Raw genomic sequence first — 13,450 nt, forward strand, 5'->3', positions numbered from 1 at the left:
AGAGAAATAGAATTATTTTGGTTTTTAGAGTGGTTTATAAGGTGGCAGGGTTGTTTATTCCATTGTTGATGCTCCTGTATTCTCACTATACAAAGCTGCTGAATGCACTACAGTAAACAGAATTTTTGATTACATCACTGCAGCAGTACTTCTTGTCATTGTAGCTGCGGAGCAGGACATTCAGTCAGGGAAAAGGCAATGTTGGCAGAAACAGTCTATAATAAATAAATAAATTAAATTTTAAAAATCCCACCAAAGGCTCTGTTTTGTTCCTGGATGTTCATATGCTCATGGGAAGTGTTTTCACAGACTGCTTCTGAAGAATGAATCTTGGTTTTTGAAATGTTTGGGAAATATGGAAAGACAAAAATCTTCCCTCGCTTAAACACAGCTACATCTGCAAACATCCTTTTCAGAACACCCAGAAGATTTAGTTCTTCTACTTCACAAACCATTGTTTCTGTCATGTATGTCCTTTCTGTAACTTCTCTAAATGTTAGCAAGTTTTCCATTCAGAGGTCAGGTGCAGCAAAAATACAGGAGGTTTTGTACTGGATTTTAAAAAAATAAAACTTCATGACAGCTAAATGTTGGACCATAAAAAAGGAAACAAAGAATTTCTATTTTTGTATTCTTGAATGTTTAGTTTTAGGGGGGGGTTATTATTTATTTATTTGGGCTTATGTCAGTAGCAATTTCTATCTATCATCCAATTTCCGTTCAGTGGCCTATGAGAAATATGTTGGCCAAGAAGTGAAAAGGAATGACAACTGATCTGGCCTTACAGCGATAGTGCCAATGAACACAGTGGAGCACTATCAATTTACACCAGCTGAGGATCCAATCCTGAGAGCTGTGGGTCCTTCCAGGTAAAAGCACTGTGGAGAGATGCTTGTTCTGGCATTGGGGATATGTTGCACCTTGTTCTGATATTCTAGCTTCTTTACATGCACTAAATCCACTGATATTTTTTTCTTGAATGTTATTTATTCACGTAGATGACAAAATCTACAAATACTAGTGACTTAAAGGTTAATGGAACCACTGATACCACCTTAATTAGAGCAGTGTAAACACATCTATAATTACTGGTAATGCTTATCTTTGTTTCTCATACTACATTGAACGAATGAGGTAGAGCCTCCAGCATGGGAGGAAAAGTGGGCTTCTGGATCTGTTTGAATGAGTGACGTCTAACAGAGTTATCACACTAATGCAGAAATGAGTCATTTCAGAGCATATTCTAAATCAATCTTCAGGCAACCCACCTGGGAAAATTAGATGCCAGAATGTGAATAACAAGCACACCAAGAAAAATGTATTTTGTGAAGGTGGGGACAGTGAGAGAGACAAGCTTTTGAGTTAACAGAACTTAGCCCAATAAAAGATATTACCTCACCCACCTTGTCTCTCTAATATCCTGGGACCAACACAGGTACCACACTGCATACAAAAGAGGAAGAATGAAATTCTAAACTGCATTCTAACCAACTAAATTATAGGGAGGGCACTCACCTGAGATGTTTGTGATGTAGGGAGATGTCCTCAGAATGTCCACTGTGTTACCTTTTTTGGATAGGAAGCGTAATTCAGTTAATTCCTGACTGGGCACCTGCCACAAGATGTCAGCATAAGCTTGTCTGCATAGGCTATCGAGGAGTTTGGCCAACTCAATACCGAAATCATCCAGGAACAAATCAGGACCTGTATTAGTGGGGCACTCTCCATCCTCTTGATAAAGCTGGGCTGCATTCATGACTCCAGCCATGTTGATACCTTCTGCTTCAGCGGTGGGCAACCTGCAGTTCACAGGCTGCATGCAGCCCACCACTGTTTTGGTTGGACTTTCCCCTGGCCCTATCCACCTTTTGTGGATGGACTGCAGTCCAGCAAATCCTGCAGGCCAGCATCTCCAACCAAACTATCCTCATACCAAGAAACACATCTGCCAGCAGTCCAATATTTCTTTAAGTCTTCTGAATCATCTTGAGCCCAGAGCATGTTCCCAGGTTATTCACCAAGGAGAGAATAATGACAAAATCACATCACTCCCAAGACCAGGCTGCGAACCTCTAACTGAATTATATGCTCTCTTCTATGCCCCATGCACAAGGCTGTACCCACAAATCCATATTCTCAGCCTAGAGTGTGCGCCATTATGTCCTATATAATAGACATGAGGAAGAAAGCAGATGTAGTTAAAAGCTGTGATATTTACGACCCATCGCCTGTGTTGACCTCCCATAAGGCAACTGCATGTAGGACATATAGGCCCTGGATTGCTAGCGTTCTATAGCCTGGAGCTCTCGTGTGCACAGACCCAAGTGGGTAGTGACTCTCCCAGCTCCTATTTGGGAGTGGGAGCTATACTCTCTGGGTGGCAAGCTCCAAAATGACAGTCCCTTCCTAAACACTCCCACAAACTGGAGTTTGGTTAGGAAGGAGCAGTTGCCATGCTTGAACAGGGGACCCCCACTGGATGGCCATTGAGCCACATATGCCCACAGTGCCCAAACAAGTCACAATTTCCCTTCACCACAGTGGAGTGGAGCAATAGCCTTGCCAACTCCCAATTTGATCAGTTCTTGACATGTGGACTGTGAGTCAGATGGAGTCCGCTTCCCACTTCATGTTCTTTAGTTTGAGAGCCCATCCGGAAGTGTCCTCTGGTGGAAGGGACCAGCTCACTGACCTGGAAGGCGCTGAAGAAAGCCAACAGAAAAGCTGCCTTGAAGAGTTCCGCCTAATCCCTCACCCCCAAGTGGCAGATCTGAGGAAGAACCTTAACTAATTTCCTAAGGACGTGCAAGGTCATCGGCATTCTGGCATCACTCAGTGTCCCGGCAGCCTGGGCCCAATCCTCCAGCATCCTTCAGACCATGAATCCCTGACAAGTATCTGAAATACCCCCAGACCTGCAGGAAAAGGCATCGTGGCTAACTGGTTAGCTATTGTCAGTGGTGCGAGCCCTTGCCTAAGTAGTGAGATCACAAACCAACAAATTTGGGGTATAGGCTAGGCCATGGATAGACCTACAACCCCCTGGAATATACAAGGACTCCTCAAACACCATCATGTAAGCCAAAAAGATGTGTGGTTTAAGTGGTCCCTTGTCCATGGATACTGCTTCTAGCAACCAAGATTCCATAGGGCTGCTGATATCTTTTCAGGCACCTCCACAGAGTCCAGTGCTCAGAATTTGTCAACCTGCAAATGAGAAGCACCATAGGTGATGCCATTGTTAAGCCCAGGTACATGCTTGACAGTGAAATGAATATTAGAGAGACAAAGTGGGTGAGATAATATCTTTTACTGGACCTATGGAGAATGAAAGGCCTCACCAACCTTATTATCTTGGCAGATTTAGCGGACTGAGAGTCCATTATATGGACAACCTCTTGATTGTGGCATCCAAACCTGACCATCTTGTCTCTGAACTCCCCACCCCAGAAGATGACTACCACCAAAAGTGGATGTTCCTCAAAATTTCAGCTTCCATCCACTCCCACGGTCACTTCCAGGCACTCCAGTGCCTCTGAAATACAAGTCAAAAGCTCTCACAGCTGTCGCATCTGAGTGGACCTGCAGGTCAACCTCAAACATGTAAACAAACCTCCAGATGGACATCCCTTTACAGTGAATGAGGAAATGATGCCAGGTCTTCCTTCATCTCCAGAGGGACTCTTATCAAATGGTGTGAGGCATAGGCCCCAATTGTCACAGTGACAAACTGCATGCAGAAGGCATGTCTGGGGGATATGACTTAGCATAGAAAATTCAAATGCCCAATAGAGATTGGAGATCCCTCAGACAAACCTCTTTGGTCCTGTTGCCACTGACAACTGTATGATTTTGTGCTGTGAGCTTGTCTGTGACTGCCCTGGACTGTATCGAGCTCAATGCTAAAGTACGTCATGTGGTAGCAGGGCTTTCAGTTTTTTTCATTAGCTAAAAGCACGCCCAATTCTTCCATCCGCTTCTGAAAAACCCAAAGCAGCCCTCATACTCGCCTAATTTGGCCCTTCCTACAAACAAGAAATTGTCTAGATAGTGCATTATCTGTGGGTACTCTGGGTGCCTCCTGACCACCCAGTCCAGCATTGTACTGAATTTTTTCAAAGGTTGCCCACAAAATAGCACAGCCCTTGGGCATTTGTCCACATAAAACTGACAATAGGGGAAAAAAAGCCCAAGAGATCAAAGTCTGCTGGATAGATCAGGAAGTAGAAAGCCAACTTTATGTTGGTCTTTGAAAGCAAAATAGCAGGACCGCATGAGTTGATCATGTGCACCACTGTGTTGAATGACGCATAGCACACGGTGCACTGCTTGGGGTTAGTTGCATTGTTTACCGATCCCTCTTTAGGCTATGAGAGATGGTGAATGAGGTGACACTCACCAGATATTTTATTAAGAAAAAAAGGGAAATATGGAGATTAGATAATGATATTTGTTGGAAAGGACCAGCATGCTTGCCCAAAGTAGCCTCCTTTTTGGATCTTGTCCCTGGCTGGGCCCCTTATGCCCTTAACAGATCTGAGATTATTTGCCATGATGTGAATCCTCTTCCCTTCATAGGGGATCCTAAAATCCTGAACAAAGCCATCCCACAAGTTTATTGCTTTCTCCTTCTTGAGACTATCCCTTAAAAGGGGGGCCAAAACACCCAAGTTAATTGGATATGTTGCCTTTTTCAGCCATGTTGGCCCAAGCCCCACTCTGCATGGGCTTGGGCTGCTGCCCACATCCCCTGGGGAAGATGCACTTAACACACCGGCAACCTGGAGATGTGTGCCCACCTCCACAACGCCCACATTCCTGCCAAAACCTACCAGATGCACATTTTTTTTCCCCGTCTCATTGTATTCCCAGCATGAAAGCCTTAAGCTAAGACCTGTCCCCCTTCTCATGCCCTGACTTTCAGTATATGTCCCCTATTGGTGCAGCGTTCCCTTAAAGGAGGCCCTTGAGCCATGCTCTCCTGTCATAGTTCCTGATCAATTTTATCCCAATGCAAAGAAGCGTTCCGGGTGGCTCTCATTCTAACATGCTCATCATGCAAAAGCCCTTAAATGCCTGAAAATGAATTATATGCTCTACATATAATAAGCAAATATTTCAGCACAGGCCCATACATTGCCATAACTGCACCATCACCCACATGTAGGCTGCAATTCTTCCCTATGTTGGGGTGCCTTGTCCTATCTTTTTCTTTCCTTTTGGGCCTCATCCCTCTCCTCCATTATAGGTTTCCAGAACAGCAGGGAAAATATGTCCATATACTCAATCTGCCATATCTTCTCACGTGTTGATTTGAGAAGATGCGCCACCAGTGATCAGAAGTGACTGCTTATGAGACCATATTCGGACCAACCCTCTTGGTTGTTGCAATAAAGGCAGAGAGTGGGGATCCTGAGGCGTTAGATCCAGGAACAAGGAAACCAGAGGCTGCGGAGCATGGGGCTGTGGGGCCAATAGATGTGATGCTGAAAGCTGTAAGGCTGCCAAATGAGGCGCCATCAGATGGAGAGCTGGCAGCTAGAGTGCCTGGGCATTGGGTGCTCCCACACCGCATGCCTGCAGGCAGCTGGCTTATTCTATGATCCTCCGTTCATATTCCCTCATATGATCCCCCAGAGGCCTGACCCTGAAGCCATCCAGAACCTCGCCTATTCCTCACACCAGAACTGCCAGTCTGAGACTATGCAGCCACACTGAGGGAATATGCTGAACCCCAAACACCTGGACCACTGGATCTTTTCCCTGCACTCCCATTGGACCCTGACTATTTGTGAACTCATCCTGCTGCAGGATCTGAAAGGGACTGCATCATCTTCACAAATTGCCCAATCTCTGGCTGCTTAGAACACGGCTCCCTTCCTGGCCTCTTGCTCTTTTTTTTCTCCTTCCTGACCTTTCCAGTTGTTCCCTGGTCCAGGATAGGCAGCAAATGGCCCTCTGTATCAAGCAGCTGTAATGGGTCAGTTAGCCCATCCCACTGCCCACCTGGTCTTGTAGCATCACAGGGTGTGGCTGCCTTTCATTCTTGCTTAGCCCTGGCACACCATTGTGTCACCCATGGTCCCAGCCCTGCAGCCTGCCAGCCATGTGCCCAGCACAGTCAAGCAGGTTTGGGCTGTTGCCAGACAGCTGCCTATGCTCCATGCCGAACAGAGCTGCTCTGCATGCTCTGGTCCCCCTGACTGCTAGGCAAACTGGCAACAGAAAGTGTTCCTGAATGCAGGGTTCCTGTTATGGCTCCAAATCCTGCGAGATCTCCGGCCTGCCACAGAAGTCTTATGGGAGCTGGAAATCTTACAGGGACTTGGCCCATGCTGTCCTTTAAAGCCCTCTCACAACATGGGAGCCACCCAACTTAACCGTCACGAGTCTGGGTGCCCTTTTGACTCCACACAGAAGTTTGCTTTACCAAAAGAATGTCACTCCCTCCCACCCCACAGCATGAAGTGATCCAGGAGGCCTGAGGACATGGCTACATTCACACTTTACAGCGCTGCAACTTTCGCGCTCAGGGGTGTGAAAAAACACCCCCCTGAGCGCTGCAAGATACAGCGCTGTAAAGCGTCAGTGTAATCACACGCTCCCAGCGCTGCACGCTACACCCATAAGGGATGTGGTTTACATGCAGCGCTGGGAGAGCTCTCTCCCAGCGCTGCCGCTCTGACTACACTCACACTTCAAAGCGCTGCCGTGGCAGCGCTACCGCAGCGCTGCCGGGACTGAGCTTTGAAATTCCAAATGTAGCCATACCCAGTGTAAACCAAACAATGAGATTAAGACTAGTACATTGTATTGCATATGGTGGTGTTTCAGGGAACTGAGATACAAAAGGGCCTAGTGGAGGAACTCTAAAGTCTCCTGTGTGCAATGGAGCCAGGCTCTTTAGCAGTCAACTCTGCAGAACTTCACAGAGGGATTTTATAAGTGGGTTGGGAGAGTGGTGACAGCCAGATGCACTGGCTAAAATCCCTTTGTGGAGTGAGTGCCATAAGCTATATAGCTGTAGTTGATATTCCGGTCACTAAGGGCTTGGCTACACTACAGAGTTGCAGTGCTGGTGAGGGGGTTACAGCGCTGCAACTTAGGATGTGGCCACACTTGCAAAGCACGGCCAGCGCTGCAACTCCCTGGTTGCAGCGCTGGCCGTACACCCGGTCGAGCCTCGGGTGTAGGGATTCCAGCGCTGGTGATCCAGCGCTGGTCAGCAAGTGTGGACACCCACCAGCGCTTTTATTGACCTCCGTGGTATAAGGAGGTATCCCAGCATACCTTAGAAGCCTCTCTGGTAATCATGCACACTCCACTGCCCTGGGCTCAGCTGACCCCTCCTTTAAATGCCCCGGGAATTTTAAAAATCCCTTTCCTGTTTGTTCAGCCAGTGTGGAGTGCAATCAATCATTCAATCAATCAGCGACCATGCCTCCACGCCCCAAACGAGCCCCAGCATGGAACAATTCCGAGCTGCAGGACCTCATCAGTGTTTGGGGTGAGGAGGCTGTGCAAGCACAGCTGCGCTCCAGAAGGAGAAATTATGATACCTATGGGCAGATATCGCAGTCCTTGCTGAAAAGGGGCCATGAACGGGACGCGTTGCAGTGCAGGGTCAAAATAAAAGAGCTGAGGAGTGCTTACTGCAAAGCCCGTGAGGGAAATCGCCGCTCAGGAGCTGCCCCCACAACCTGCCGTTTTTACAAGGAGCTGGATGCCATACTTGGGTGTGACCCCACTGCCAATCCGAGGACCACGATGGAGAGTTCAGAGCAGGGAGAAGTGGGGGAGGGTGTAGAGGAAGCCGACAGTGAGGCTACTGACGTGGAGGGAGACACCCTGGAGTCCCAGGAGGCATGCAGCCAGGAGCTCTTCTCAAGCCAGGAGGAGGCTAGCCAGTCGCAGCAGCAGGAAGTTGCTGGTGAGGAAGAAACTGAGGATCGTGCTTAGGGTAAGCAGATTTTTATGTTTTGGGAGAGGAGGGTTTTGGTTATGGCTGCCTGCATGCATGCCTAAACGTGGAATAGCCCATTGATTTGCTCTATCACGTCTCTGTAATCTGCCTCGGTAATCCCTTGTAAAGTTGCGGCCAGAGCGTGCGCTATGTGCTTTCTCAAGTTTATCGGGAAGCCACCGTGGTCCCTGTCCCGGTCAGGCTAACTTGTCCGATCCACTGTGCAGCGAGGGGTGGGGGGACCATGGCTGCACACAGGCAAGCTGCATAGGGGCCAGGGCGGAATCCACATTGCTGTAGAAGACCCTCCCTCTCTTCCCAGGTAACACGCAGCAGTGATATATCTGGCAGTAGGAAACCCTGTTGAGAATTTAGGGATACTTGAGTGCAGGGCGCCAGGTTCGCTGTCCCCCCTCCCCAGCCCCGCGGTGCGTTCCGGCCTACCCTCCCCCTTCCCAGCACGTAGGTAGCCCTGCGGTGCGCTCCAGTCTCCCCTCCCCCTTCCCAGCAGGCAGCCAGCACAGCTGTGCGCTCCGGTCTTTCCCCCCCCCCACTTCCCAGCATGTAGCTAGCCCCGCGGTGCGCTCCGGTCTTCCCCCACCCCCCTCCCAGCAGACATCCAGCCCTGCGGTGCGCTCTGGTGTTCCCCCACCCTTCCCAGCAGGCAGCCAGCACAGCTGTGCGCTCCGGTCTTCCCCCCACCTTCCCAGCATGTAGCTAGCCCCGCGGTGCGCTCCAGTCTTCCCCCACCCCCCTCCCAGCAGGCATCCAGCCCCGTGGTGTGCTCCGGTGTTCCCCCACCCTTCCCAGCAGGCAGCCAGCACAGCTGTGCGCTCCGGACTTCCCCCCGCCCCCTTCCCAGCATGTAGCTAGCCCCGCGGTGCCCTCTGGTCTTCCCCCACCCCCCTCCCAGCAGGCATCCAGGCTCGCGGTGCGCTCCGGTGTTCCCCCACCCTTCCCAGCAGGCAGCCAGCACAGCTGTGCGTTTCCCCCCCCTCACCAGCAGGCCGGCAGTTACGCGGACCCCCCCCCCCCCGCCAGCAGCTCGCCACCTTCCTATTCACTGCTGTCCCCTGTGCAGGACACCAGCTACCTCCTGTACCCAGTGCAGATAAACCCCAGTGACCCATCGGTCAATTCCCCCTCCCAGGTGCACTCGGGGCAGAAACACTCACCCCATTGCTCGCCATGACTTTCAGCTTCCCTGGCCTCTCTGTGTTATGTGAGGTATGTGGGAAGGATGCTACAAAAAGTCTAAAAACTCCTTCACTGTGTGATAATAAACAATGTAGCCTCTGTGTATTACATGGTTCTATCTTTGTTTTTTCTAGTGACCTTGACTAATGCAGCCGGATCACCGGCCTCACGTCGCTTGCAGAACTTGAGAAGAAATCCCAGAAAATCAAAAGAAGAATTGATCAAAGCAGTTATGAATCACTACAACAGAGAAAGTAGGAAGACGCAGGAATGGAGAGAGAAAATGTATGAATGGAGAGAGAAAATGTATGACTGGAGGCAAACAGAAAGCAGGAGAAAGGAATTGGCAATCAAAAAAACCTCAAAGCAGATGATAAGCCTCCTGGCTCGCCAAACTGAGGCTTTCGAGTCTCTCGTAGCCATGCAGGCAGATATGTACCGTGGTAACCCACAGCCCTCCCAAAGCTCTCTTTCTTGTTCCCCAGTATTTGCACAAAACACCTTTCTCCAGCAGCCAGTTTCTTATTACCCCCAGCTGCCCCCAACACCTGTACGATCACCTACCAGCCCTGATAACTATAATTCTTACCCTGTGCACTCCACCCCCATTACCCTGCAGCATAGTAATCCTGAAGTGCAGCAGACATTGAACAGTAATCAAAACAGGACATATTCAAACCTATGAATGTACAGTCCACCACCCTAACCCCCCTGGCCTTTTATGTACTGTACTTTGAATAAAGGATTTTATGGCTTTTACAATACGTTTTATTATTGCAGGAAGTGGTAAATATTGTACCCCAAGGTAGAACAAAGCACAGCAAAGGCACCAAACATTACTGTTGGCTCTCAGCATCAGATTGCTCCCTTAAAGCATCCCTAATCCTTGAAGCCCTTTCCTGGGCCTCCCTAGTAGCCCTGCTCTCTGGCTGTGCAAATTCATCCTCTAGGCGTCGAACCTCGGAGGTCCATTCCTCACTGAATCTTTCACCCTTCCCTTCACAAATATTATGGAGGGTACAGCACGCGGATATAACAGCGGAGATGCTGCTTTCCCCCAAATCTAGCTTCCCATAAAGACACCTCCAGCGGGCTTTCAAACGGCCAAAAGCACACTCCACAGTCATTCTGCACCGGCTCAGCCTGTAGTTGAACCGGTCCTTGCTCCTGTCAAGCTTCCCTGTATATGGCTTCATGAGCCATGGCATTAAGGGGTAAGCGGGGTCTCCAAGGATCACAGTGGGCATTTCGACGTCCCCTACTGTGATCTTGCGGTCTGGGAAAAAAGTCCCGGCCCTCAGCCTCCTGAACAGGGAACTGTTCCGAAAGATGCGTGCATCATGCACCTTTTCAGGCCATCCTGAGTAAATGTCAGTGAAACGCCCACGGTGATCCACAAGCGCTTGCAGAACCACGGAGAAATACCCCTTGCGATTAACGTACTCTGATGCCAGGTGGGGTGGTGACAGAATAGGAATATGCGTCCCATCTATTGCCCCTCCACAGTTAGGGAAACCCATTTCTGCAAAGCCATCCACAATGTCCTGCACGTTCCCAAGAGTCACAGTTCTTCTTAACAGGGTGCGATTAATGGCTGTGCAAACTTGCATCAGCACCATTCCAACGGTGGACTTTCCCACTCCAAACTGGTTCGCCACCGATCGGTAGCTGTCTGGAGTTGCCAGCTTCCAGATTGCAATAGCCACCCGCTTCTCCACTGGCAGGGCAGCTCTCAATCTCGTGTCCCTGCGCCACAGGGTAGGGGTGAGCTCAGCACACAGTGACATGAAAGTGGCTTTTCTCATCCAAAAGTTCTGCAGCCACTGCTCGTCATCCCAGGCTTGCAGGACGATGTGATCCCACCACTGAGTGCTGGTTTCCCGAGCCCAAAGGCGCCGTTCCACGGTGCTGAGCACGTCTGTTACTGCCACAAGCAATTGAGTGTCTTGAGCGTCAGGCGTTTCAATATCATCGTCTGACTCCTCACTGTCACTTTGCAGCTGAAGGAATACCTCCACTGCCATGCGTGATGTGCTGGCAACATTCATCAGCAAGGTCCTCAGCAGCTCAGGCTCCATTTGTAATAGAAATCTCAGAAATCGCACTGCAGACTCACAATGCCGCCAAACTGCTCAGAATGTGTAGCAAAGCACCAGGGGCGTTGGAACAGGAAGCGGAAAGACCCGCACACTTCCTTCCCCTTCCCACAAGCCACAGCGCCAAAATGGGACGAGGTGCTCTGTGGGATAGCTGCCCACAATGCACCACTCCCAACAGCGCTGCAAGTGCTGTAAATGTGGCCACACTGCAGCGCTGGTAGCTGTCAGTGTGGCCACACTGCAGCACTGGCCCTACACAGCTGTACGAACACAGCTGTAACTACCAGCGCTGCAAAACTGTAGGTGTAGCCATACCCTTATACTTTTGATTGAAAATAGTTACTTCTTGAACCAAATTCCTTGCATACTACGACCCCATCTACATTACGGAAATGTGCATATATACAAAGCCCTTATGTAAATACACTGTATTATCATAAAGTGGAATTTGCACACCAGTTTTGCTTTAGCCAGCACTGTACAGAAAAGCATGTTTTTACACCAGTATATTTTTCTTAATATAGACAGGACTTAAATTTACCCTAGTGCAAATTTCCTTAATGCAGACAGAGCTTGAAATGAGAACAGTCTCTCCTCTACTGTGCTGTAGAAGTAGCTGTTTCAAGAGGCGATGTCTCAAGATGTTGACATTGCTTCTTTAAACCTTGTCCCAACATGACATAGGACCAGGTTATATATGGGTGGTAGAAGTCTCCCATTATTGCTGCTTTGTTGATCTCATTCAACATTACACACTTAATATATATATTTTTCCTGATCCAGAGGCAAAGTACCTTTGTTTATATGTATTTGACATTCAAAATATGTGCTGAGCTACTTTAATATTTGTATTTAAAAATGTGTTTGCACATTAGGTGATGAAAATAAAAATATTTTTGAAACTTCTATGAAACATTACTATTAGAAAAAATCAAATACAAAATCCTCATTTAATTTAAATAATATTTTTATTCTTGCACTTTCTAGTATGAAAAAGCAATAAACAGATGTCAAGAGGAAGTGTTACAGTGAAGCTCAGGTGTCTGATCAATCTCAAAAGCTGTCTTACTACAAATGAAAAATAAGGGGAAAGCAGCCTAGCAGTTTGTGGAAATTGACAGTGACAGATTAGCCACTAGGCCAATGGGGCCCGTGACCCTGGAAAAATGGGTGCTGCCCCAACCTGCTCCGCCCACCCGACAGTCCTGCCAGGGAGCAGGGGAAGCCCCCGAGCCCCTAGCCCACTCCCTAACCAGGAGTGCCGGGCAGGCAGAGGAAGCCCTCGTGCCCTGACCACTTTTCCCCAGCAGGAGCACCCGTGGGAGGGTGGAGGAGCCCCCTCTTGCTCTGGCTCAGGGCTCCACAAACCCCTAATCTGCCTCTGGAAACCAAGTACCACAGTTCATGGCCTCCACATAGATAGCCGCGTAGCCGTGACTTCACTGGGAGTTGTAGTCACACACCTCAGGGCAAGATTTGGCCCTTAATGTTTGTAGATTCAATAATGTTGACAAATAACTTTCTTTAAACATATTTAACATTTTATTTACATATATATCATACCTATATACATGCGCGACACACTATAGTTTGTAAATCTTTAAAAAGGTTTTAGATCTTAAGAAGCAAATCATTTTTAGTATAAACAATTTAGTTAATCATATAGTCCTGTATACAAGGACATTATTTCCTGAAAATAATCCCACATTCTATTTATCTGTGAGGCTAACTCACTTACTCCTGTGCTTTATACCATTCTGTGACATTCAGACCTTGTGTGGATTTCCTTTACTGCAATATGAGTTTTCTAGCTACTTGTTCTTAGCAAACATTGTTTCTCTATACTATGGATATATGTAGATCTCATAATACACAGATTCCTAGGCCCTGTCCACACTTAAATCGCTGCTGTAGTGCTTCAATGTAAACATTACCTATGCCAAAAGGATGGGTTCTCCTGTTGGTGTAGGTAATCCACTTACCAAGAGGTGCTATCTAGTATTATCTACATGGGGACTTAGATCAACTTAACAGCACTGCTCAGCGGTGTGGATTTTTAACACCCTTGACTGAAGTAGTTAAACCAACCTGATTTGCTAGTGTAGACAAGACCTCAGACCACTATTTCAAGTCACGTACAGTAGATTTGCATTGCCTTTCCTTCAGTTCCAACACTAGCCATTTCTCATTC

General features: G+C 48.2%; 1 protein-coding gene across 2 annotated transcripts in view; it reads left to right on the forward strand.

Moving 5' to 3' along the window:
- The window catches only part of LOC127058877 (zinc finger and SCAN domain-containing protein 29-like), a 394,206-nt gene extending 384,284 nt beyond the window's left edge, over positions 1-9,922 (forward strand). Inside the window, exons 1-2 of one of the 2 annotated variants that reach the window (XR_007776476.1) lie at positions 7,413-7,960; positions 9,295-9,922. Coding sequence is in view for 1 of the 2 variants with exons in the window: in XM_050969321.1 (XP_050825278.1) it covers positions 9,295-9,845 (551 nt within the window). In the remaining variant the exon portion in view is untranslated. Of the gene's footprint in view, positions 1-7,412; positions 7,961-9,294 lie in introns of those variants that run through there. The other variant, XM_050969321.1, reaches the window with a different exon arrangement.
- The last annotated feature ends 3,528 nt before the right edge of the window (positions 9,923-13,450 follow it).

Source organism: Gopherus flavomarginatus, chromosome 10, assembly GCF_025201925.1.
Source record: "Gopherus flavomarginatus isolate rGopFla2 chromosome 10, rGopFla2.mat.asm, whole genome shotgun sequence".
NCBI lineage: Eukaryota > Metazoa > Chordata > Testudines > Testudinidae > Gopherus > Gopherus flavomarginatus.